A 27242-nucleotide genomic window follows, 5' to 3' on the forward strand; every position below is an offset into this window, starting at 1 on the left:
CAGCAGACGTTTATGCGAGCACAACGTTGCTCTACTGTAACCTGGCTTTGATAGTGATAAACTGAAGAGACCTATGAGAAACTGCCCACCAAGCAGCAGTATAAATGTGGGCTAAAGAGATTACAGCCAGATATCCCAGCTTAGAGTGAGGCCAGAATGCAGCTAAACACTGCTGCCCTTGTTAATGACTCCCAAACACTGCTACATTGGACCTTTTTCTATTAGGGTGAAAACTTCATATTTTGGGGAGAATTGACACTCAAGAGAGACCGAAATTACAACATAATACATCTCAAAATGGCGTCAAAAAAATACCCATTCCTTCTGAGGCTGGCAAGTAGCTCTTTTTATCAAACATTTAGAGATAAAGTAAATCATGAAACACTATGCATACAAGTACAGTTATCAGTCAATATTGTACATTAAACATGTGCATACGGATAAAAGCCTGATCTCAAAAAGCCCAGCCCTAGTCAGTGTCTAACAGTGCATGTATAACAAGCTCACTCACATTTAACGAAAAGTGCTAAAATAACAGTGAACGGCATTATCACATGGCTACTTGATCTGTATTACAGATCAAGTTGTATTACAAATCTGTATTAGGGCTCAGAGGGACATCATGAGTGGTAAGCAGTTGAAAATCAACTCAAATTACGCTGAGGCTAGTCCAGAACCATATAATCTACAATACAAATACCAGTAAATACTAAGCTCAAGGAAATATACCAAAATAAATCCTTCAACTGTATAGGCTAAGATTAAATGTCACAGTGGTTTGATAAGATTGCTTTTATGCAGTGGCGTAAAAGAGCAAGTGTGGCCGTATCCATTCGTTATTTTTATTATGTAAACCAGGGGTTTTCAAAGTGTGAGAGAGTGAGCTGAGCCCCCCCTCAGAGAAAAAAATTCAGCTGAGCCCCCCCCCCAATTTTTATTGGTAAATACCTGTGTTTTTGAAAGCTATTTTAATTATTTCACACATTTCAAACATCTCCGATCATAATTTTAAAACATTTGGAACATATTTTTGAAACATTTGAAACAAATTTTTTAACATATTTTTTAAACATATTTCTGAAACATTACAACATCTTTTTGCGTTTTTAAACAACACAATTTAACAACTTTATCTGAGCATGTTTTAGCTGAACCTTTTTTAAATACATTTGAACATCTTAATCTGTGTAAACTGCCAGTTTACAGATTCATTCAGGGTCCCAGACTGAATTTTCTGAGTCGAATCAGATCTGCCTTTTCAGTCGATTCAGATTCGACTATTCGGCGGGGTTTGTTTACCGGCGTTGCTATGGTGACCTAAATCATTATAAGCAACTGAAAACGACGCCAGTTTGAAATTAAAACTGTGATTCTGAAAAAAGTATAAATGCTATCAAAAAAAAAAATCCGTTTAGATAGTATTGAAGATACAAGTGTGTAGATTTGTTTAATGGTTTGAACGATGGTAAACGGTTGAAAAAGGAATGAGTTACGATGTCTATAAGTTGTATCAGAATGGCCTGACGTCTTCAATGAAAACAGCTGAAAACGAAGCGGTATGAAACTAAAACTGTGATTCTGAAGACATTTTAAATGATATCGAAATTCTGTTGAGATATTATTGAAGATACAAGTGTGTAGATTTGTTAAATGGTTTGCACCAAGATAAACGGTTGAAAATTGATTTAGTTATGTTACTTCTACAGTTGAAGTACGACTGATGATTTGAATCATCGTCTTTCAGGGTTTTTTTCTGGTTTATTTTTTTCTCACGTCGCGCCCCCCCTGAAGAACTCTGGCGCCCCCCAGGGGGGGCGCGCCCCACAGTTTGAAAACCACTGATGTAAACCAATGTAGCCACAAAATAAAGACAATTCAGAATCTGCCATTTTTGGTTTTACTTTATTTAAACAAATATTTTAATAACCCATGTGAATGTGCATAACATGCTCTCATTACAAGGGCTGCATATACTACCATGCAATGTCCTTAATTTCCTTCTAATTGTCATGTACTTGTCGTTGGCAAGTTTGATGCCTCAGACTTCCGTTGTTGAATAGCGAATGATGAGCAGATTTGAACAAGTCTGCAGCAGGACTCCAGACATGTTAAAATGGGCTTTAGGAACACAATGGAATCTATTCGCAAAGCGCGGCTGATGCAATACTTGTGAGAGTATCAAAAGCATTGCAGCTCGTTACCGTTTTGTGGGGAATTTCAGCGATAAAAAATACAACCTTATGATTATTGACGGGGCCAGCAGCCATGAAAGAAAGAAAATAAAACCGTTTCACTCCTTCAGATTTAAGATTAAAGTATCCAGAAATTCTAAAAGTATACTACTTACACTAACAATGGGCTGTGATTCACATGTTGGGCTGCAGCAGTAGTAATGCCACTAATAGTCCACAGGTGACCTGCTGTGAGCTCTAGAGGGGAGCCATGGGTTCAGGTTAGTAACTGAAAAGGTATCAAAAGAAATGTTCCTCACTAAAACAACCGATATGCAATACAAAATTTGCAGCATTTGAGGTGTCTTTGAAATGAACAAAAGCAGATTATTTAGGCTAACAAATAGATGAGATTTAAACTGCATGTCGTGACGACCTGCCCAAGCAGGTTTTTGGTACTGCAAAAATGTAATAAACAATCAATCACTATGTTGATCACAGCAACATGTTAACGATGCCGAGAGCGACTGTCCCTGCTGCGGCTCCGGCTCCGACGCCTGCGTCTGTTGTCGTGACTATAACTCCTCCTTTCCCGGCCCCGAGAGCTGCTTCGACTGTCTCCGCTCCTCCGCCGGCTCCTGCTCCGCCTGTGGCCCCTCCTACTCCGGCCATAGCTCCGCCCACTGCTGCTTCGGCTCCGATAGCGACTGGAACTCCTGCTGCTGCTACTGCTACTGCTGCTGCGGCCGCGATGGCTGCGGCCACGACTCCGCCTCCTGGTGTCCCGACGACTGTGACTCCTCCTACGGCGACTGGAGCTCCTCCTCCTCCTGCTGCTGCTGCTGCGGCTGTGTCTCCTACGTCCCCGGCTGCCATTCCTCCTGTCGCGCTCGGAAGACCGGCGCTCCTGGGCCCGCTCCCCGCCGCTGCCCACGCCTCGGCCCGTCGTCCCCTCCTCCCGTCTCCTCTCCCGCTCCGACCCGTCGGCCTTCCTCTTCTCTGACGAGCCCTTCTTCTTCGCCGCCCCCTGTGAGCCGACGCCGGAGCCCGCCGGCTTCTTGGGCTTCCGGACTTTACGGCCTTTTAAGCAGTTCCCCTGGGCCACCCGGATGTCGTTGTCGCCGCCGCCGCCTCCCGGGAGCGAGGTGGGATCCTGGGCGTCCTCCGCCTCGGCCGCCCCCGGCTCCCCCTCCGCCGGGGGGGCCGCTGGGGCCCCCGCCCCCGAGCTCTTCTTCAGCAGGTTGCCCAGCAGCTTCTGCCGCAGGTCGCGCTCCCGCCGCTGCAGCTCCAGCGCGCGCTCCTTCTCCGCCTCCACGCGCCGGAGCTCGTCCTCCTGCCGCCGCCGCCGGGCCTCCAGCTGCTGGAGGCGGGCCCGCTCCTCGTCCTGGCGCGCGCGCTCCTGCCGCTCCAGCTCCTCGCGCTCCAGCCGCTCGCGCTCCTGCTGCTGCTGCTTCACCGCCTGTGGGGGGGGGGGGGGGGGGGGGGGTAGAAGGAGGCGGGCCCGTTAACGTTTCATTTAAGGGTCTTTAAAATGGAAGCCTTTAGAGCCCTACAAAATATATACATATTTCTCCACAGCTCACATTACAAAACATAAGCATGACTAGAAAGGGCTTCACAAAAGAATACTACCCAAAACATATAGCAAATAATGTTGTACTGCTTCTCTCTGGCGCCCCGCCCACCTTGGCCCGGGCCAGCAGCTCGGCGATGAGGCGGATGGACTCCAGGTTGCGCTGGGCCAGCAGCAGCCGGCGCTCCTCCGTGGCGATCTTCAGCTGCAGCTTCCTCTGCTCCTCGTCCTGCCGCCGCTTCACGCGCTTCAGGTTGCGCCGCTCCTCGCGGTCGCGCACCTTCTGCTCCCGCTTGCGCACGCGCTCCTCCCGCCGCCGCTCCCGCTCTTCCTCCTCCTGCTCCTTCAGCTTCCTGCGTTGGGGGAGCGTCACGTCACGTGGGGTGCGTTAAAAACAGGAGGGGGTGGTGACTTCTGGGCAGGCGTTTGGGCGTTTTAGAAGATGGGTTTAGATGAGGTCAGTGTTTGTGTCAAGTGTTTCCTGTGAGGGTCTTGTACCCATAGGTTGACACAGTCGTGTGTGTTGTTTGACCTGCACTATTTCCTTCAGCAACCTCTAGTGGCTGGAGTTTCAGTTGTAGCATTATCATATAGCTATATCCTTTTCCCACATGGTTGGGGCGGGGATATTCTGTACTACAATAAAACGATTTATAGAGAAAGATCCCAGATGGATTGACTCATGCATGCAAAACTACTTAGGTCCTTAGTAGAAAAGTTATATAATGCAGGACTAAGCTTTTATACGAAAAGCAAACTCTAGCACAGTACAACTACTATTTTTCTAAGTGTCAAGTCCCAGGTCTTCAGGTGTGTGTGTGTACCTCTCATCCTCCTTGCGGCGGTCCTCCTCCTCCTTCTCCTTGCGCTTCTGCTCCTCCCGCTGTCTCTCCAGCTCCTGCAGCTTCAGCCGCTCCTGGCTCCTCTGCCTCACGGCCGTTGAGCTCAGGTGCTTGCTGGTGTCAAAGGTGATCTGTGATGTGGTGGTAACGTAACGGGACCGTTATAATCAAATATCACTCTAGTTCATTCATCAGCCATTTGGAGTGCATTATTGGTATGGTGTCTATGTTTTTCATAGGTTGCATCGATTAACCTCTGAGCCCTGGAAGACAGTTGAACCAGTGCCAAGAGTCTTTCCACTAAAAGACCTCTGAGCTGTTATGTCCGACTGAAGAAGACTATCCCATCGTGCTAAGCCCATTATACAGGCCTACTCCATCTTTGACCACAAACAAAAAGGTGTCGACAGAAAACTCCTATTGTGATGTAGTTGAATCCTTCCCTTGTCTATAATGATCAGCTGATTTGTCCATGACTTGGACTTCTTCAGGTATAAGCTTTTGGTGCGGATAACAAATGTTTTAAGTTTAAACAGCCTGTATTGCCTCGTCGTCATGAGAAGCAGCAGTAGACGGGACATGTTGTGAATCACTGCATTCTGTTGTTGAGGTGTGCCAGTACCTTGATGTTGCACGCCATCGCCTTGCCGTCATCCCCCTTGAGCATCAGCTTCATGCCCCGCAGGGTGTCCATGGCCTTGGTGAATCCGTGGTACTCCTGGTACTGGACATAGGCCTCAAAGTAAAGGTGGCCACCGAAGCTGAACGTATTGAAGTTTTTGTCCGTCATTTCCTCCCTGTATGGGTCCAGCATGGGAATGTCCACGTTCCGCACCTAGAGAAGAAACCACCAGTATCGATTTAGTTGGGTGCATTTGGTTGGACACATGAGTAGGGGTAGGTGCGTCGTCAAATGCCATCCTGAGTCGACGTTTGTAAGGATGATGTTATAAAGTTATGGACTACTTCCATTCTGTTCCTTGATGTTAAAAATAGCTGAGGGGGGCCTTGGCACATGCAGTCTCAGCCTCCTCCGTTCATTAGCACGTCACCATATAACTTGTCCTGAGCATCAAATGGAGCAAGATAAACCGGGCAGTGTCTGTGAGAAAAACATGGTTCTCAATGGCTGTCAGCATCGTCACTCACATATGTAGATGTAGGTCTGGCGCAATATGAATAAAAAATTTATTCACACATGGAAACACATCCTTGTGTTTCTTCAGTCCGCCAGTGAATCTTACTTCTAACGTTGACAGCTGAGCAATTGCCATAAGTCCCATTTTCAATCATGTTTGTTTCTCCATGGTCCATTTTCCTGGGAGGACTGTTACCGCCTTGATTGGTTGTGCTTCCATGTTAATCAAGACCTTTATAAGAAACATCCTACATCAGTACAAAATGTTTTACATAGATATTAATCAAGTAGCCAGTCTCTCAGCTTCACCCCAAAAACATTCTACATCAGCGGGCTGTCTGCTTCAGATCAACAGCAGCCTGTTCCACTCCAGTGCTCCAGAAAATGATGATCAATTATGTTTTTGTCCCTAGCTAGGCATAAAGTGAGCACGGTTCTGTTCATGTAAATATAACTATGTTATTGTGCAAAAATTACATAAAGGAAACGCTAACGCCACTGCAGGTACAATTTATTTTGAGTTGTAAAGAGAAAGATCATAAAAGAGCAGATATATTACCTTAAAAAATAAAGATAACTCCTGTCTCTTGCATCCAAAAAGGCAAATTCAGAGGCAGGCACAGTCAACTCCAAATCGATATTCTCAGAGCATTTCACTCACTAATAGCTGACCAACAACATACCCTCAAATGATATCCCTTCAATCTTACCTACGGCGTCTTTAAGAAACAATTATAGTGATCAGAACCCCACCTTGCCGAATCCCTGGAAGATGGTGGCGAGGACCTCCTCAGAGGGGCGGTCAGGGTGCTGGCTGTCCTTCAGGCTGAACCAGCGGCACGGCAGACCCTCCAGGTGGATGGTGTCCGGCCGTTCCCCCGGCAACGTCTCGTTCATGTCCTTAGCGTCCCGAAAGAAGGAGTCCCAATCGTGCCGCGTCGGGAAGTCCATCTTGTTCTCCAATGCACGTACCTATTCAATGCAATATAAGGAGATTTAGGAAGCAAGAACCCACTACCAGTGCACGACTGCGGCGTGACAAGACAACTTTTTCCAATGAATGATATAAAACAAAAAATTATAAATTTTGTAATGAATGTGAATAACTTGGAACAAAGAATTTACTTCACTGAAAGACGTATCACCCCACTCTTCAGTAAACATACCTTCAGTATGTCAGTGAAGCCACTGAGTTTGATGCTTTTTCCGTCCAGACGGCTCAGAAGGGTCTTGACTATCCCCTTGTTCTCCACCTCCCCTTCAAATCGGATAAAGTCCATGGTGCTCTTGGAGATGCGTAGGGCAGACAGCTGCTCCGGGGCCACCATAGCCTTTAATCTCTCCATCACTTCCCAGTTGGAGATGCTTTTGCCAGGTAGCTTGAGTTGCGGGAGAGCCACGCTGATGGTCATCTTGGCTGTAGGCTTGAGGTACAAATTGTGCTCTTCACAGAGGCACACCGCCTCTGCGGTATCATGGACTATGGTGGTCATCGTGCCACAAAGACTGATGAAGGGAATAGAGCATAGCAAGCAAAGAGAAGTTCATATAAACGTACATAAAAAGGCCATTCAACGGTAAACAAAATAACACATTTCCGGTACCATAATAAATACATTTAACAATGGTAGCCTACGCTAACAATGGTAGAAACTCCAACTACGCATAGTCTAGGTTTAACAAACTGCATAATGCCATTCCTTTTCAAGATATAATTATGTGGGTCTTTGTCGTGATGAAGAAATATGTATCTGAAATACATATTTAAAGGTAACTTAATAGATGAGAAGTTAGCTAGCTACCTTGATGCACTGTTAGAAGAGAGTAGGAAAGGGCAAAGGTAAATGCTGTCTAAAGTGTGCCACAACCTTCTTTGCCGTATCAAAATACCATGTCAACTCAAGCCAGGTGTAGTGGCTCTTGGTCTGTAGGTTGTGTGTACACTGCCATCGCCCACGGCAACTATTGTGTTGAAGGCAACTTTAACAATTGATAGTGTAGCTGAGCTAGCGCGCTAACGCTAGCGCGCTAACAAACTCCCCGGACTAAGAACTGCCCCCCCAACATAAATATAACCACACTAACGGTGACGTTTGGCGTGCTTACCCATCCACAGTTGGCTACTCCACAGAAATACAAATACGTCGCATTTGTTACAAAATGAGTTAACACGATGCTAGAGAGAAACACAGGGATGCCTCTCAAAACGCAATTGAACTTTGAACTCCAACAAAAAAAAAAACTGAGTACACGTATACGTGCTGTTATAAAATACTGACACCTTGTGGAGGTTAGAGACATTGAGACAGTAATAGCCAACTTGAGATATGGTTCTGGTATTGGTTAATGATTAATTCGTTTGTTAATTTGTCTCACGTAGTTGGTCCTTTATGCAATAAAAAACAACAGCCTCTGTTGTTGTTTATTTTATTAAAAACATGCATTTAAATAAAATAATTATTTGCTTAAATACATTTATTTGTTTAAATACAATAAATGTATTGTTATTGTACAATATTTAGTTTAGTCTATTAATCTGGATTATTGAGCCTAATAACAATGTTTCCACTTCCTCTCAATGTAGCAGTTCACTCAGCAACATTAACCGCTGTCTGATGGTTCATCCACACTTCCACCCTTATGGGGATTTCACATTGCAAGTGTCCAAGAAGGTGAAGCCTCCTGCCCTCACTCAGCAACATTAACCGCTGTCTGATGGTTCCTTCCCACTTCCACACACACTTTTCTTGGACTTGACACTACATTTAGAGGAAGTGGACACAGTGTTTGAATGCAAAATGAACCCACAGTAATAGACAACTAGTTTGTATTTTGTATGTTTGTGTAAAAGGTAGTTAAATACGACGTAATGTCATTGCACGCAAGCATACAACTTGATTTGGGGCACCCCATTCGACAAAGATTGGCATGGAGAGCAATTTTTCTAATGGCCATTATTCTCTGGATATAGGTCAGCAACACTGTGCTGCTGGCCCACTCGCCCAATGGCCCATTTGCCCAAGGCAAGTGGGCTACTGCATTTTTTTTTCATCATCACTCATCCCATTCATGACCTCAGTAGCATGTTTTTAAGCAGAAGATGAAGGCCTGTGAAAGCGGCAATAAACATGTTTCAGTTTCAGTTTCCATTTTTTTTGGTACAAAGCCTCTATGAAAGAAATGAGGGCAAAACAGCATTGGTCTGGTAAAGACGGGGCCTTCAGAGAAAATATATGATGAGCCCACAATTTAATAACCCTTGACAGGAACCAGGTTAAGAGGCTATTCTCATTGGAACAAGTTTTTTCCACTATGCCGTGCCATGTCGGCTCTTTGGGAATATTTATTATTTATTGCTAAGCTTATGAAATTTAAAATTGGTGCATTGGACGTCACACACTAATATTGTTAGCCAGGGTGTGTGTCCAAACAATAAATTCAACCTTATTCTTTAAACGCACACAGGAATTTGTAAAAAGTGAGAAAATAATAAAAACAAGTTCAGAAATGTAGGAAAAGTCTTCTTGGAAAGAGACCATTCCAAATCCACCCACACTTCACACACACACACACACACACACACACACACACACACACACACACACACACACACACACACACACACACACACACACACACACACACACACACACACACACACACACACACACACACACACACCAGGTGCAGAGTGAAGCAAAGTCATTAATAATCCAGGACTGCTAACTAATAACCGAAGGATTAATAGTGGAAAAGGGGTCATTCATTATTAATTACTGTGGTGCAAGGACTTATTTAACGCCAAATGGCAGGTAGATAGTTAGCAGTCAACTTTTATATTTCTCTTTTTATTCTATCTCCATGGTTAACAGAAAGAGACAAAGAAACACTGTGGCGAGCGTTTTTCACATGACAGGAATTCACAGTAAACAGACATGTCCTCAAGATAAACGGGTGGTATACAGCTTAACATTTACCAACCCATACAGTACTCCAGTTATTTTGTGTAGGTATAAGAAAGAAAAAAGCTAAACATGCAATTAAATCAATCATTATTTGGGACCACTTGGGTCCCCAAACACAAACACAGCATTCATGGCACTCAGGATGCATCAAATAAATATTAGTTTCAGAACTATATTTATAACAAACACATGCAATTGCACAAGGGAATAAAACATCTACGAAGAACAATCACAATAACTGAAGTACAAAGCAGCGATGTAACCGAGAGAAAAGACATGAAGATATGAGGGTAAAAAAAATAATATATATTCAAAGTGACATGTGCAACACACAGAGAATTATCCTAAAAAGAACAATGCATTCCAATGTTAAAATGTTTAGTATTAAAAGAAACTGCCGTTAAAAGTATATTTCAACAATATATTACTTCTCTAAAAAAAGTCTCAGATCCAGCACCAGTAACTAAGAACTAGAAAAAGGGGATGTATAAATATTATTTCCATACTAACAGGAGCATGGTTAAGAGGAACTGCATATCTATACTCCAACTGATCATTTCAACCGAACCTTAACGCCACTCTCACATCTGTAAATCAAACTTAGAAAAAAATAAGTTTGTGCTTTAGTGTTAAGATATTCCTATTTCAGTAGAAAAACAACAAAGGTCCTTTCGATAAACTCTGACAGCGGTTGTACATCCAACAATAACCTGTTCCACCTGCGCTGCGGGACGTCCGGCCTGCTCACCCAAACAGGCTGGACATCGGTCGGGTCCGTACAGGGCTGCACAGGGGCTCATCCCCCCTCACCTCGCCGCTCTCCCTGAACGAGGGGCTGTGGATGATCTGGGCACGGCGCCGCCCGCGGTGCAGGCGGGCGTTGAGCCGACCCAGGGAGGACTTCCTCTGCAGCGCGCCCGCCTTGGGTTTGCAGCTCGCGCCGGCGTCCGGTTCCGTCGCCTCGGCCGACGGGTTCAGGAGCCTCAGCGGGTTTAGGTTGCCCGACTGGAGGGCCCTGGCTAGGCGCCAACCGCGGCCCGTCCCGCCGCCCCGGTCCGTGCTCTCTGCGTCCGTCCCGGGGGGAGCGCCGGTCGGGGAGGTGGCCGCCACCACCCCCTGGTGATGGAGGTCCGCGGCCAACGGGGGCGGCAGGTACTGGATGGCCTGCTTGCCGCTGTAGTCCCGCACCTCAGTGTCCGCCTCCCAGTCTGACACGAGCGCTCGCACAACCTGTCAATCACAGGGGCGTTAACACATAAATGTTGGCCAAATAAACGATTACACATGGTGGGGGTTCGTGGTGTCTCTGATGTCGTTTTAGTCAGCGGGCCTTTCTGCGCTCTGTGCAACAGGCAGGGCTGGGCTTGTTCTTCATTAGCATGCATCAAGGGGAGTTACCAAACTCCAACACTGAAACCAACCTGAGTGTGGCAGTGCATTGCAGCCAAATGCATTGGCGTGTAGCCGGAGCCGGACCTGCCGTTCACGTCCACCGGCACGGCGCTGTCGCGGGCGAAGGACAGCAGCTGGCCCAGCAGCTCCACCTTGCCCTGCTTGGCGGCCCAGTGGAGGCAGGTGAACCCCGTGACGAAGTCCCTCTTGGAGAGCAGGCCGGGCTCCACGGCCAGCAGGGGCTGCAGGCTGTCCCACTGGCCGTCGGACGCGCACAGCATCCACTCGTGCTCCAGGGGGTCCAGGGTGACGGAGGCGCAGCAGTCCTCGTCCGTGGCCGAGGAGGAGAGCAGCGAGGCGGTGTCGCCGTCGCCCTTCACCGAGTCCCGCAGGCAGGAGCTGCGGTGGATCATGGACCTCCGCACCTGGACGGTGTGTTGACAAGAGTTATGGAGAAACATGGGGGAAATCAAATGTGAATTGAACACGTAATCCGGCTGAATGATGAAGACTCAACGATTAGAAGATATGTCGTGGGGCACTCGCTCAGCAATTGGAATCAGCAATTGCATAACCTGCGTTTGATGTCCCTGTGGTTGGATTAACTCTGAACGTACATTCCACAATTTGTTCCTCTTTCTTCCTGCAACTCCTCTCTCTTATTGGTGCTGTCTTGCTCAACCTAGTTGAGCAGGGCATGCATAGGGCTCCAGGTTCGATTCCCAAACATGCTATGCATTGCAAGAGGCTTTCAATAAAAGCGGCCACTAAATGGCATAAATTTCCCTTTAGCTGGTAGGGATCATCGTAAATAATGGATTTCTCCATGCATCCAATACATCCGTCTATTTGTTTTCCATTCGTAATTGTATTAGTGGATTTCAGTAGATTACTAAAGAAAAGATGTACAATACATTAAAAAAAACTCCCCTATCTAAATAGCACATATTAATATTTGTGTCGCTGCTTGTGCATTTGTTTAAAAATGGGTTTCTTTACACTAGTGAGAAGTGCACTAGAAAAACGGAGTAAAGTCACGGGCTGCACCCTTAGAACCCTACCTGAGGGGAGCTGCTCATCATCAGCTCGATAAAGTTCCTGCGACTCCCCTTGGGAGTGCTGCTATCTCCCAACGTATCGAGTCCCTCCCAGGGGCTGTCTTCTGAAAGCCCGCTGGTAAGCATGGCCCGCTGGGACCCCTTGGAGATCCGACGTCCGCCTCTCACCTGACAATGGTGTCCTACTGGGTGTGCTGGGTGGTCCAGCTCACTCCCTATAGCTGGTGCTGACTCTCGCCTTCTCCTTTCTCTCATTTTTACCTCTGTGCCTGCAAAGGTGGTCGTTGTATCAGTGGCCACTTGGCCATGAGTCGATGAGGCAGGTTCTTTTGATATGGCGACCCTAGAGCTGCTGACGTGAGGTTTCGGGTTATTGTCCACGAGCACAGGGGAAGTCGGTGATTTCTCCCTTGTTTGGTCTTTATCGTTCGGGTTACCATTAAAGCAGTCATCCGAGGTCTCGTTTAAATCCACAGTTGGCGCAGATGTCCTTGACAGCGAACTGTCATGCGTGTTTACGCCGTTGCCATTGCACTCCACAGCATAGACATTCGCATCGGTGCGCCTCACCGCGTCCAGACAATCCATCTTCATGCACACGAATTTCACCCCGTTCTCCACTGTCACCAATGCTACGGCGTCCACAAGACGTGAAAGGGTCTCCCGATCCTTCGTCTGCGTCGAGTCATTTTTCCAAATCAATTCGAAATGATTAATTAACTCCATATGCTCGACCCTCCCTCCGCTTTTCATCAAGAACTCCAATATTGATTGTTCAGTGCAATCAGACGCCATTTGGAAGCATGTGCAGAGCAAATTGAATGGCAATCAAAATATGCCTGAACTACTTGACATTTGCGTTAAAAATATATATTTACTTGGCCCCACTCAGTGGTGGTGCAGATGACAGCATCTTCGTAATCCTCGTTCTCTCCTCCGAGGGTGAAATGTGTTCATGGTGGCAGACAGGGGTCGCAGTGGTGACAAAACCCGTCCACGCCCCTCTGGAAACTGGTCCGCTGAGGTGTCCATATTGGCTCCACCTTTCCCTTTAAAACCATTGAAATAAATCGCTGCTGAGCCAAGATGGCTACACTTTCCAGCGATTCTGCGCTGTACCATTATGAACCAAAGGGTATAGTAGTGTATACCAAATGTATATATATTAAGATTGTTGTTGTAATAAACAAACGGGATATATTATTGAAAATTATAATAACGTATTTGATATGAAGTAAAAGATATATACATCGATTAAGATGTATTTAAATTTGAATTACCACAAAATGATCTGGCCAACCCCCCATGGAAAGTGTACAGTGTTGTGTTCCAGGACGACCCGTGTGAACCATTTCGTATCCCAGTTATTTACACTCACTGTTTTCGTTGTTTTGCCCTGTACCCCTTGTCCTTCTTAAACATAGACACACATTTTTGTTGGCGCTATGAGTTCTTCTGATGTGGCTCGGCAACCGGTAATTTGTTTTTTTGTATCCTCTCTCTCTATCCAATTGACAAATGAAGCCAGGCATGTTGGACAGGGTGTGTCCCCCGGCTTTCCCAGCTAACGCTAGCAGAACAAGCTAGGAAAGTGAATTTACTATAGCTTAAAGTGACTGTGAACTGTGTTTTTTAGTTTTCTTGATTATATGTGTATGGCTTGTCATTACAACTTGAATCCCTGCCATTGGCTAGACTTGTGAGTTGGTAACTTTGGTATCTACTAGCTCGATAGCTAACGCCAACTTTGAGTTCGTTTCGTGTGTTTCTGCCAATTTTCTAAGATGCCACAGCGACAAGTTAGTCGTTTTGTCAATAGAGGGACCGTCATGTGCTATCAATTTAGTTGTGCTTTTGTATTTCTTTAAAGTCATTCATTAATAGCATTACTTAACTATCTGAATAACTGCCAGTTATTAACTGCCACTAAAAGTTATAATTTACAATTTACAGATTCCCTAACTGTCATGTTGACTATAGTTGGTTGCATATTCATTGTGTTGAGGAAATGTGTCCGTGTATAGGATCCGTCCCGGTCCCTCTCCCTGTCTGGCCATGTAGGTTTTGACAGCCTTCCGGACCAACTGGTTAATAAGTCTACTTGCCTGGGATTCTGCTTTAACATCCTCTGCATTGGTACTTTACACACACACACACACTCACTCACTCACTCACTCACTCACTCACTCACTCACTCATTAACCAATCAGGAAAAGCAGCTTTGTTGGCTGCTGTTTGGACAGATTGACCTGTTACCTAAAACATAATAGATTACATAGCTATTCTGTGTCATTAAGAACTCAATTATTAATTGATACATTTGTTTTACATGTCTGAATACCTACCTAGATGCAAACACTATTAGACCCTTAATGAATTTCAACTTCCCAAGAATACAAACATTCATCCAATAATTTCAGGGAATCTTGATTGTTCTAACTGTAAAGTTCAGCTTTTTGCCTGTTCAACCTGGTATACAGAGCTGCGGTTCTGTAATGCTATGTTGAGTCAGTTAGTTTGGCAGTGGAGAGGAGGTTTGAAACTCACTTTCTTTCTTCCCATTTACCTTCTCTTTCCCTCAGGTGAGACTGGAATTGGCAAGTCTACCTTAATGGACACTCTGTTCAACACAAACTTTGAGAACTTTGAGGCCTCCCACTTTGAGCCGCAGGTGAAGCTGCGGGCTCAGACCTACGACCTGCAGGAGAGCAACGTGCGCCTGCGCCTCACTGTGGTCAACACGGTGGGCTTTGGGGACCAGATGAATAAACAGGAGAGGTGAGCTCAGGGGCTGGACATAAAGGGGGCAGGGATGAACAGAGAAACCACAATGTGGTTCTACAGTCGTTGGAGAGAACATGTTTGGAACGCATGGGTATAATCCCAGGGAAGCGGTCATGTACAAAAAACAAAGAAAATAATTTAACCTTAAAGCTACATTCTTTTTTTTTCTCAACTTGCTCTAAAACACATTCAGGCATTTGTTATCCATTGGTTTATCAATTCTCGAAAATGTGTACCAATAAGCCAGGTACAGCATGATGTACTCGTATGTGCCCAAAGACAGTAATATCTAATCTAAATAATGAAATCCTGCTGTGCAGTTACCAGCCGGTGGTGGACTACATTGATCGTCAGTTTGAGAGCTACCTGCAGGAGGAGCTGAAGATCAAGCGCTCCCTCCACAGCTACCACGACTCGCGCGTCCACGCCTGCCTCTACTTCATCTCTCCAACAGGCCACTCTCTCAAGTCCCTTGACCTGGTCACCATGAAGAAGCTGGACAGTAAGGTAAGGAGGGGAAAGTTATAGCTACAGGATCACTGTTTTCCTATCTCCCAATTAGGCTTGTATGTCAGAATGCATCCACGGATCTTTGGGAGCTGATAGTCTGCTGTTGATGTTTAAATGACTTAGGAGAGTTACATTCCAGTGCTCCTATTGTGCCAAAATGTTGGCGGTCATTGTGATGTGACATTGAGATGAACAAACCCTCTAGGCTAAGCAGGACATTGGAATTTGGACTATCGTCAGTTCAGTGTGGCTTTTCCTTATCGAGTGTACTGTACTTTTTTAAACTCAACATACATTCACAAAATGTGAAAATAGCTTTATGTTCGATTTCTTGCACGTCTCACTTTATGCCGTTCATACCCAAATTGCGAGGAAAAGGTTCATAACTCTCAGAATGGGATGCCAAAGAATCTGCTCTCAGGAAAAAATACTGGTACTTCAACCCAGAAAATTGAAGCGGCCATTTATTTCAACACGTATTTGCCAAGCCTCCTGTAGACTTTAGTTTATCCGTCATTTAAAGGCAGGCCCTCCTTTGGATCCCAGCTCAGCGAGTGTTCATCCCATGCTGTGCGTCGTATCAGTTTAATAATTTCGGTCTGGCAACCCAATTATTACTCCATGGAAAGCCCGTTTTCAATTTCAACTCCAGCACGTTGAAGATGAAACTGTTTTTCATCCTTGTTTGTATTATAGGTCTAGGGATAAAATGACTAGGCATGCCTTCTTTGTGCATCAAAAACTGATTGGGATGCGTTGGTTTTTGCCCTCGGGCTCTGTGCTTTCATTTGAGGGTTTTACATGGTTGCTGTGCGTGTTGTAGCCTCCGTCTGGCTTTAAGGTACAATGGGTCTGCTCCAAGTTTCAATTTGTCAAGACTAATGATGCTTTGGTGGCAATTAACGATAGCTGCTATTTACAAAGGCTTCTGTTAGTTGACTTTATGTTCATCGGTTGAGCTATGTAGCTGTCAAAAGAGGCTCCTTCTGCTGTGTAAAGCCAGTGGATCAGAGACACTGCAGTCACACATATTTTGCAACGTATTTCATCATTTCTTAATTGTGTTGCGGCAACTTAGCTGTGTTATGGAAAGCTCTGGCCCGAACACAGTGTGTACAGTTCCGAAACACCAGCCAAAACCAGCACAGTGGATGCCAACGAACCAGATGTCAGTGTTATTTATAACCATTGTAAGCACATAGCGATGCGTGTCCATGTTTATTTCTCAGACCCTTATCATCTCAGCATAGCTTTTTTTTATTTTTTCTCTCTGTCTGTTAGAGAGGCACATTTTTGTTCACATAAAGAAAAAAGGAAACGTTCGGCTCTTGTGGTGGTCTCAGACTTTCCCAGGCTCTGTGTGTGTCTGGTGTGTATTTTCAACGTTGTTGCGAGCTCGGGCCTCCACCGTCGGTAACCCGGAGAATTAGCATGTCAATGGCTAGGAGTGAGAGCAATTGAGCGCCTCAGCCTCTCACACTAGCTGTCCCTTTGTGTCACTGTACAATTAAAGGGAGAAAGAAGGGGTTTGGGACCGGACCACTGACGGGAAAAGATACTCGCTCAGCTGGACAGTTATTGGTGTGCGTGCGTGCGTGCATGTGTGTATGTGTGTGTGTGTGCATGCGTGCGTGTGTCCGTGCGTGTGTGAGATGGCCGTTGCGGGTCAACAATGGACAATCACGGGGGCAGAGCGACGTCACCACACACTTCATTTATATTGCATTGACTCAACTAGGATTTTATACCCCTATGGGTTGGAAATAGTGAGAGTCCCCCGAATTTGACACGGTACAGACTTTTGTCTGCATTGCAAAACATTCACTCAACGTCAACTGAACACAGACACACAGAAGAGTGCTGAGTTCGCGAACCACCAGATTTAATCTATATTGTTGTCAGTGGCCACATCCAAACAATAAGTAAACAAAATAAGTTGTTTGTAGGATACACTTTACTTTTTCTCTTTTTTTAACATGATTTTAAATCTTTTTTTGTTTACTCAATGTTTTGCAACTTTCATTTCGAAAAGGATTTATAATGATCATCCATTCTGCGTGTTTACTTCAAAACAGTAACAACAGAATGAGGGATATTTGGAATAGCATGTGAAACAATGCATGCGTCTGTATTAAGGATCGACGTTTCCCCCCCCCGCCCCACTGCAGGTCAACATCATCCCCGTCATCGCCAAGGCGGACACCATCAGCAAGAGTGAGCTGCACAAGTTCAAGATCAAGATCATGAGCGAGCTGGTCAGCAACGGGGTCCAGATCTACCAGTTCCCGCTGGACGACGAGACCGTGGCCCAGGTCAACACTGCCATGAACGTAAGACACACGCACACACCTTAACTGCAATGTCACAAGAAAGAGTGTCGGCAAACAAGAGCATACTAATGAGGGAGAGCTCAGTTTTACTTACTCTATTGAATAAGAACGATGTGTAGTTGCCAATAAATCAAACTAGCGATCCCATATTGCCATTTATTGCTTAACTTTCTCACTTTGTTACTATTTGATATACAAAGACATATATATGTTTATCATGATTGTGTGATTGCCCATCTCTGACTGAAACCTGTATTTCCAATACATGATCCTGTGACGGGGCACAGAACAAATCCATGGGAATGTTAAGAACTGGTTCCCCGGCTCATCCTTACCCTAACTATTGACTTACTTATTAAATACTTTGAGCCGCATTACTTGCATAGGTGCATTTGGAAGGAGTGTTGCTCTGTGCTTTTAAAACGAGTGCCTGAATTGTAGAGTTGTGTGTGTGTGTGTGTGTGTGGGTCTTTGTATGGTTTAGGTCATGGTTGTGTAAATGGGCTAGTTGTAAACTGTATGTGACACTGGGTCCGTAGGGTCTTCTGCCATTCGCCGTAGTGGGCAGCACAGAGGAGGTGTCTGTGGGCAACAAAATGGTGAAGGCTCGCCAGTACCCCTGGGGCGTGGTCCAAGGTGAGTGAGTGAAAGTGGTCAGACGATATTAGTTAGTCTGTTTTTTTTAAACTACAAAGTCAGTTAAAAAATGTGGTGCAAAAAGGACATTTGATCTCAAATTTGCCCCTTAAGTTATGGCATTTTTGCACTATTTAAGCAGATGTATTAAGAACATTAAAACAACAAAATAAGTAATATTAGTGCAACTTTACTAGCTTGTATAATCAGAGTTTGCCTTTGATAAGCCATGGTTCTGAGCAAGGTGTAGAAACCTAGTTTGACATTGTTTCCCCTGCACCACCCTTGCATGCTATCTTAATTTGTGTGTGTGCGATGCCACCCCCCCAGTGGAGAACGAGACCCACTGTGACTTTGTGAAGCTGCGGGAGATGCTGATCTGCGTCAACATGGAGGACCTGCGGGAGCAGACGCACACGGCCCACTACGAGCTGTACCGCCGCTGCAAGCTGGAGGAGATGGGCTTCAAGGACACGGACCCCGAGAGCAAGCCCGTCAGGTGGGACAGTTGGACACGCACGCATTCACACACGCATGCGCACACACACACACACACACACACGCGCCCAGCCTCTCTTGTCCTTTGCTGTCATTTTCACCGTGTGTGTGTGTGGTTGCAGTCTGCAGGAGACCTATGAGGCCAAGCGACAGGAGTTCCTGCTGGAGCTGCAGAAGCGGGAGGAGGAGATGAGACAGATGTTTGTCCAGAGAGTCAAGGAGAAGGAGTCAGAACTGAAGGACTCTGAGAGAGAGGTAACGAGGGTTGGGGGGTGAAAAACCACTTAAAAGACCAAGACCATCTGACACAGTGAGTGAAGAAGCTCTGCGTGGGGGTGACCCCGATAGGCAGATGTGATCTAACTATTTGATGTGTGTGTGTGTCTGTTTGCGTGTGCAGCTGCAGAACCGCTTCGAGCAGCTGAAGCGTCTCCACGCCGACGAGAAGGCGGCACTGGAGGAGAAGAGGAGGCTCCTGGAGGACGACCAGAGCTCCTTCGGGAAGAGGCGCGCCGCCGCCCAGCTCCTGGCCGCCCAGAACCTCACCTCCAACGGCAAGAAGGACAAGGACCGCAAGAAGTAAGGGCAAGCCTCCCCTCTTTTATACACATCACACGGAGCCGACACGCTTTTATCCATGCGATTTACGGCTGGGTTTAGCGGCGGGCGATTAAGTAGCAGATGGGGGTGGGAAACCCTGGATGCATAGACACCGCATTGGCCTTTTGTATCGTAGGTCTGCTATTTGAGAGGCAAACATTGGCCTGTAAACATTACTACAAAATGCATTGTTTCATTGTAGTTAGCAATTTTTCAACAGATTTGAATGATTTTTTATTTAGGGATTTATTATTATCCAAGTGGAGAAAAGTAGGATTTATTAGGTACATAACAATGACTCATTGAAATTGTTAAAGTAAACAGGTGGTGCTTTTGTTCCACAAAATACTCAGCTTCCCCATTGACTTTGTTTACAGGCCTGTCTTGGCCTCTCAAATGTGGCACGATGTTGATGTGTCTCAGCCAATGCACGGTCTATGTGTCGATTGCAATTGGAAACAGGCAATCCAGAGGCTTTCGGCTTCTTGGAGTGCTAGACCCGACTCACCATTAGACTAAAACTAAATGAATTCTTGCTTGCAGACATTACGGCAAAGCTATTGTGATACACTAGAAATGCTATCGGAGACTCTTAGCTTGCTGACATTAATCTTTCTCCCTCCTTCAGCTCGGGGTTCATGTGAGGATCTCCACCATGACGGTACTCTGTACACAACCACGCAGTCCCGCAAGAGCATCTCCTCTGCCCTCATTGGCCAGTTTGTAACACTAGTCGGGAACCAAAGGATGACCACCAGTGTATGTGTGTGAGTGGGACACGTGCCAAAGTTAATTCTGTGTTTGCTTTAAGGTGTGTGATACGCCAATAATCCCGATTTTCCATATTCTTATTTTGGTGGGATTGAAACTCACTTTAAGTAATGTATTTTTATATTTATCCTTTTGTATTTACAAGAATGCTTTTTCTTTGTGTACACCTGCGTTTTTGGGATTTTTGTATATTGTACTTTTTACCGAACCGAGTTCAGTCTTCAAAAATGGTTCCGACTGAGCACCAGTTTTTACACTAAGCCTGAGAAAATGCAGGCTCTTATGAAGTAGAGGTTGTCCCTCCTTGACAAGTTTACCTCCACTTATGTCATAGTATGAGCAATCCAATTAAAATTTTAATATTAATGCCTGAACCAAAATAGGGCCATGTTTGTTTTAAATTTAAGCTTGAGACTTCATAATATACAGCCAAGAAAAAGCGTCATATCCTCCACTTCCAGTGTGACTATTGCTAGTTACTGAAATATTCTAATTGAGTTTAAGAAGGGAAACTGGGTTCATGCCGCATGGAATTCTACCATAGTTATTTCTAGCATTTCTAATCCAATTACAGATGGGCTCTTCCCCTTGAAGTCTGTACTGCTCAGGATTTTAATACATTTTATATATAATAACTATTTTATATATCTATAGAGTTTACCTGCCCATTAACTGTCCCTCTTGTTTCAAGAGATGGATGATATGAAAAGGAAAGAAAATATCTGGTTTTATTGAAAAACGGTGGATGAAAATAAGCACTATATTAGCTTTCCGTCCTCATCTTCTTGTACTTGTGAAATTATTAAATTGAAAAATTATTCAGTTCACCTAAAGCAACAGCAGTTTGCGTCAAGACCTTCCTTGTTTAAAGCAGCATTGTGTTCTGTGTGTGCAGCAGTTTGTGTAAGCCTCACACCACTGTGTCAGATTTAAGTAAAGGGTGAGTTGAACTAACATTTACTTGGAGCCAGAAGGTCCATTGTGGGTTACCATCCTCTAACACAGCCCGCACCAGGGTTTGACAAGGCCCAAAACACTTCCAACTATTTCTCTAGCCCACTTTTTTTTTTACCAGGCTTCATCTAAAGAACAGTGTTATTGCGAAGTAATGTTTTTCTAATGTCTGAATAAATCTTTGTATTTTTGTCACAATTTTGTTTGGTCTCCTATTCCTGTCTTCAGCTCTGATTCTCTGTTGTCTCATTAACTCCGTTAATATTTGGTTTGAATTGGAAACCAGAGAGACTGCTCTCCCCCGTCCTGTTAAATCTCTACGTGTTCTATGTGGAAAAAAACGGTATAAATAAATCAAATGTACAGACAAGAGCGATGAACAGAAATATTTCCTCCAGGGTACTTGTCAGTTTGATAGAGAGAGTAGGCCTTATGTTTTTTTAATATTATCTAAACGATTTTCATAGAAGTGAAGGATTTACATCTGGTAGGTAACAGAAATCCTACATTCATCATTTGGACTTGACATTCTATATCGCTCAGATTTCATTGAGAAAAGCGGGAACATGGTGTACTTTGCAAGACTTTTTCGTTTTATGTATTATAAATGATTGAAACTGCTGTGCTTTTATCATGAGCCTGGAGAGATCCTGGCATTCTTATCCGCAAACTACTGTGAAATTAAACTGGATGTTATGTTTGTTTTTACGTTTCAACAATCACATATAGCAGGTTTAGAGTTTAGAGTTTATTCTAATTAATTAAATGAACTACTAAATATAGGCTAAATGAAGTGAATCACATTCTGCATAACTGATATACTGTGCATCCCTATTTTCTTTGATCGATTTTGGCACATCTATTTTAAAATGCTTTTTTCAGGGCAATAGCCTACTTTACCAGTGACTCATTTCATGACGCCTACATCATCCCATGATAAAAGTGCATCTAATCTGCAACGGGGCCCTGTGTTATCAGGGGCCAATGTGCGTGTACTTAAATAGGCCTATATATATACATTTACAGATCATTTTGAATGCTGTATATACAATGTAGGCGTTATAACAAGTGTCTTTCTTTAATCTTGATTAGCTTGATATAAGCTTGACAGATGGACATGAATAGCAAGAAACACAGAGAAAGAGCTTCTGTATAACCTATTTGAAACAAAACAAGTTAGCACCCTTACTGTACCCCTGTAAGAGCGATCATTCAGCTCCTCCTCTCCCGCCGTCAGGCTCAGGAGAGGAGGAACAGGGCTGTGCCCCCCCCCCACAGAAAACCAGTAACATTGTAACCCTACCCCCAGCCGTGCCCCAATCACCTAATGCTAGTGCTGCTGCCAGGTGACCCCCACATCATTTACAGCCCTGAACACCACATACTTTCTTTGGGTCCAATTCACATACATTGCGTGTGGCTGAATTGACTTCATTGATTGGTGTATTTTTTTTAGCTCACAATAGCAGATTCTTATTAAGGTTAAACAAATGGATTTAAATTGTCTTTCGCTGTGTCTCTTGGTTCTCTTTAGCTGTTCTAAAATCCTACATAAATTTGAACCGGCACTACTTCACCTGGATGCTTTAATTTCGAGAATAAAGAACACGTTGCCAACCTGGTCGGTAGCTTTATATTAATACCATCGTGGCAGCTTTGGTCCCCCGGCAAAGGGCCTATAGTATGCAGGGAACCTTAAACATGTTCTCTCTGAAGCTCTTTGCCCTTCATCCGCCTCTGAAGATCATTGGCAGTCTTCCAGGCAGGTGGGGCGCATGAGTGCCAGCGGGCTGACTTGGAGGAATGCTGATCGATTATGCGCAGCAGCTGGCCCACCAGACCGTTGGGGTCAGTTGTAACAAGAGATGGGAAGAGATGATTAACTGCGAGCGTGAAATATTTCGCATCGGACGAGAAAAAAGTGAGAAATTGTGTGAGGGAGAAAAAATGGGTTAGCCTACTACGTGTATGAAAAGGTAGAATAAAGAGGGATTCACGGCGTGAATATGCGCGCAGATGTTTAGGTGCAATACAAACGCGTGTGGATGGTCGTAGGCTACAAAGAACAGACTTTGGTTGGGTTCTTCATGTGCAGCGTTCAAAGCTGTTTGCTTGTTGTCTTGAACACACTGATATAACTTTGTGCATTGTTTACACCTATGTCACCGCCGCCTTGCACACAAACATGCACATGCACACCCCCCCTCCCCCCAACATACACACATGCACGTAAATTTGCACACACATCAGCCACTCCATCTTTTGGCGAGTCACTCTAAATGCAAATAGAGGTGATTACTGGTGATGGACAGGCGGGGCAGACAGGCTCCGCTGTGATTCCCCTCCCAGTGACAGAGGGAGTGGCTGCCAGGCAGAGATGAGCTTGTCATTTAGGTGCACCGCTCTTGACACTATGAAATTACCAATTACCAAAGCGAGTCCAAGCCCAAATTTGGGAGAGCCGGAGCAAGGTGCAGGCGGGCGGGCTCCTGCCAGCACACAGGCAGGGGGAGGAGGATCGATGATGACACAGGGGAACATGGATAGAACCGGGACAGCGGGGTAAAGTAGGGAAAAGGGGTGTAAAGAGGGTGAGCAAGGGAGGAAGCATGAAGCATGGTTGAAGGAGCATCGAAACTTTCAAACCACACATAAATCATTTTACATACCTGATCTTTTCTTGCCACTGTTTGTGAATTCTGCATGGGTCTTCAATCTGTGATGTTTCTATATAGGCCTGACACTTTGCACCACAGTGCATTGACTTTTGGTGATGACAGCTAAAGTCCAAAGTCTATATAAGAGTGGCCTTCCTTAGGGTGTTGAAGGTTAAAGCGCTGCTTCACTTTTACTTATTAAGCCATATTTAAATGTACAGCTCCCACAGTAGGCCTACTTTTTTGTTTTTTATAATACTTGAAATGACTTTGAAAGAATGATGGTGCGAGAGGGAGAGAAAGAGAGAGAGAGAGAGAGAGAGAGAGAGAGAGAGAGAGAGAGAGAGAGAGAGAGAGAGAAATTGAGACAAGAAAAATAACAAATTGTCGGTCATTCCATTTTTCTGAGAGAGAAACACATTCACAGACATCTGTGCAAATGTTTCGTATTTTTTTTAAACAAAGGCATTTATTGCGAAAAATGCACTTGACATGAAAAAAACCCCATCAAAGCAACCACGGGTCATCAGTACAAGACGATGTAAAATGATCACATGGTATCCAGAGCACCAGGCGTCACCAGTGCAGAGCATGAACTTCAATGGCACAAAAGGCCTATAAATATTCTGCACAATATATAACTTTTTTTTATATTTATATATATATATATATATATATTTATCTATATATATATAATTCTGGATAGTATCTTTTTTTATTATTTTCTTTCAGCTGCAGTTCGATCCATCAACCAACAGACAAACCGGTCCGTGGCAGTCGGTCCGTGATTTCGTTGGGTCACGCTGCATGGTCACGCCTCTCGCCAAGTCGTCCTGTAGAGCTACATTAAGAGGGTCAGTCCGGCGTCCCATTCCACGCATATGGTACACACTCCAGCAAAACAAGTATCCATAGGAACAAATATGGCCAACATCTATCAAAGATGGCATGGTGAAGGCTCTGCTGTCAAGAATTACCAAAGAAGAAGAAAAAGAGAATAGCGCTGTCATGAGGTTTTTCTACACATGGACCATGGCATGTCTCACCCACCCTTACATCCAATACATTTTTTGATGATTGTAAAAAAAAAAAAGCAGAAAAAAACTGAAACTGGCACTATGTACTTTTTGCCATGAGCAGCCTCTGGTGGATTGAGTTGTAGCAGTTTTAACTATATAAAAACATGTGTGTGGGGGAAATCCCTGGTTGGATTGAATCGTGGACATGCCACGTTTATTCTAGACAAACTTTCTAGCCAAGATATTATTTAATGGAGTAAAAGCCTACAGCTGAAAAGTTACATAGTGCAGCTTTAACCAACGAATGCCCTTATTAAATGACTGGTATCACTCGTGAGCAACACAACTGGCAGATGAAAAGATCCACTGCAACGCAGTCAATGTTGTACCCCAAAAGATCCCAAAATGCTATGACCTTAAAATACATGTCCTTCTGTCATGGTCCCTCGCGGCATCCACGCAAGGTGGTTCGAGAACGACGCAGAAAAAAACACTTGGCCTCTCATTCAATTGTTGTTTGACTTGTGCTTCAAAGTCGGGCTTCCTAGAAACAATTCAAAGACAAATCAGGGATGTCAGCGAATGAGTTCTGCATCTATGCCTGAGAGATAGAAAATCTGAGATCAAGAAGGACAGCGGAATACTTCATTTGGTGCAGAGTAGGAGAGAGAAGGAACAAACAACGGCTGGCTTTTCACAACAAGTCAACATCAACACACAACAAAAATATATCACGTGGATTCACAGACACAACCAGCTGGCGGGCCATGGTCCAACTATTATGAACGCTGAGTGTGCTCTTGTGCGTGTGTGTGTCAAGTGTGCGTATACGCTTTGTGCTGACCTTAACACTATTCCAGACTCAAATTTTAATGTGTGCAGAGTGTGTGCTTGGACTATATAGAAGTTTCTGCAGGAGGGGAGCTGTAACCTAAAGGGAGTTAATGTCTGGGCTCAGTTGCTACTGCTTGTTGTTATTACCCAGACCCTTGTGGTTTTTCCTGAATACATGCAAAGCGCTTTCAATGAGCCTGGTATTTTATCGATTAAAGGAATAGCTCCCGATTTGAACAAACCAAGTTTGTCCCTCCACCCTGGCCTTCCCCAAGATGCAAAGCTTCCCGATGTGGCACATGGGGGGTTAAATAAAGTAATTTATTTTGTATTATGTTATTACTGAAGAAGGAATATTTCTCCTGCCACATTTGCAAATTCGGTAGAAAAGTCAAAACTGCACACCAAGCTAATTGACGGAGGTAAAAAAACAAAAGTACCCAAAAATACATGGTACGGGAATTTATGGGTTATCAACTGCCTTAAGATATTATTGAAGCAGTCAGATTACGTATATTATTGTGCATGTGGGCCCTAGGACAAGCACCAAACGGTAAAAAAAATCGAACAAATATATCTGGCTGATGACTGGTTAACCAGTAAGCAGATTGGTGCTTTCTTAGTTTATGTGCTTGTGTGTGTGTGTGTGCTTTGCAGAGCATTATTTTAAACATCTGTGTGTTTAGCTCAGATAACTCTAGTGTGCTTAGCCAATGAGGATAATTTATTCACTTTCAACTGCAGTTTGTACAATAAGAACTGAGTGTGCTTTGCCAATAAACTGCCCGATTGGGAATTCACATTTTTGGTCTCTTGCTGGTTCAGCAGAAAATGCATCTAAAAGTTAGATTTAGTCCGGAGGCAATAAACAAAGTGTGTTGTTAAAGTTTGACTGCTCACTTGCTGGTATCCAATTGCCACCTCTGGTAGCTGTCGCATGGCTAGTATTATGACACACGCACCCGCGCACGCACACACACACACACACACACACACACACACACACACACATACACACACACAAATACAGACACCCAGTGCCATAAAAATGTGTTTATGCACGCATGCACATACACAAAACCACACTTGCGTACACCCACACACACACACAAGTAAGAAATGAACATGACACTTGCTGTGCTTTGATTTCCATGGCAAATAAAGTGAGATAGCAAAAAGCGAGAGAGAGAGAGAGAAATAAATAGAGAGCAGGAGCCGGGCGGGAGGTCTGTAAATGGACCCCCCCCCCCCCCCCGACATTCAGGGGACAGAAATCAGGACTCACGGACGCGGCTCATGAACGCACATCGAAGCGGTACAACACAACGACTTGTTTCAGGTAGAGGTGGTCAGAGGATAGGCCGAGGGGGGGGGAGGAGGAGGAGGAGGGGGGGGGGGGGCATGGTGGACCGGGTCCTAACAAGATGGCAGTCACAGGGTGTCTCAGACCTCGAGAGACGATCCGATCTCAAATCCACCGTACACTGCACAGAACAGGGTGCCCACACAG

General features: G+C 44.8%; 3 protein-coding genes across 4 annotated transcripts; 1 reads left to right on the top strand and 2 right to left on the bottom strand.

The window, feature by feature from the left end:
• Positions 1-1087: 1087 nt before the first annotated feature.
• Positions 1088-8073, bottom strand: akap17a (A kinase (PRKA) anchor protein 17A). The gene is made up of 7 exons (XM_056580455.1): positions 7831-8073; positions 6891-7230; positions 6478-6696; positions 5209-5421; positions 4569-4717; positions 3857-4097; positions 1088-3630 (listed from the first exon to the last, which is right to left on the bottom strand). The coding sequence occupies exons 2-7, from the start codon at positions 7215-7217 to the stop codon at positions 2680-2682; spliced, it is 2100 nt and encodes a 699-aa protein (XP_056436430.1). The 5' UTR covers positions 7218-7230; positions 7831-8073; the 3' UTR covers positions 1088-2679.
• Positions 8074-9558: 1485 nt separating this feature from the next.
• On the bottom strand, positions 9559-13182 carry sowahca (sosondowah ankyrin repeat domain family Ca). 2 transcript variants are annotated; one of them, XM_056580055.1, is made up of 4 exons: positions 13018-13182; positions 12143-12814; positions 11111-11506; positions 9565-10919 (listed from the first exon to the last, which is right to left on the bottom strand). In XM_056580055.1, exons 2-4 carry the CDS (start codon positions 12731-12733, stop codon positions 10434-10436), a joined length of 1473 nt encoding a protein of 490 aa, XP_056436030.1. In that variant the 5' UTR covers positions 12734-12814; positions 13018-13182; the 3' UTR covers positions 9565-10433. The 2 variants fall into 2 exon arrangements, with proteins under 2 accessions (XP_056436029.1, XP_056436030.1); XM_056580054.1 differs by having other exon boundaries at positions 9559-10919; positions 12143-13182.
• Positions 13183-13456: 274 nt separating this feature from the next.
• Positions 13457-21438, top strand: septin10 (septin 10). The gene is made up of 10 exons (XM_056579937.1): positions 13457-13614; positions 14164-14275; positions 14722-14917; positions 15244-15430; positions 17602-17763; positions 18303-18399; positions 18730-18898; positions 19020-19152; positions 19298-19476; positions 20126-21438. The coding sequence occupies exons 1-10, from the start codon at positions 13585-13587 to the stop codon at positions 20139-20141; spliced, it is 1281 nt and encodes a 426-aa protein (XP_056435912.1). The 5' UTR covers positions 13457-13584; the 3' UTR covers positions 20142-21438.
• The last annotated feature ends 5804 nt before the right edge of the window (positions 21439-27242 follow it).

This window comes from Gadus chalcogrammus, chromosome 20 (genome assembly GCF_026213295.1).
Source record: "Gadus chalcogrammus isolate NIFS_2021 chromosome 20, NIFS_Gcha_1.0, whole genome shotgun sequence".
Taxonomy (NCBI): domain Eukaryota; kingdom Metazoa; phylum Chordata; class Actinopteri; order Gadiformes; family Gadidae; genus Gadus; species Gadus chalcogrammus.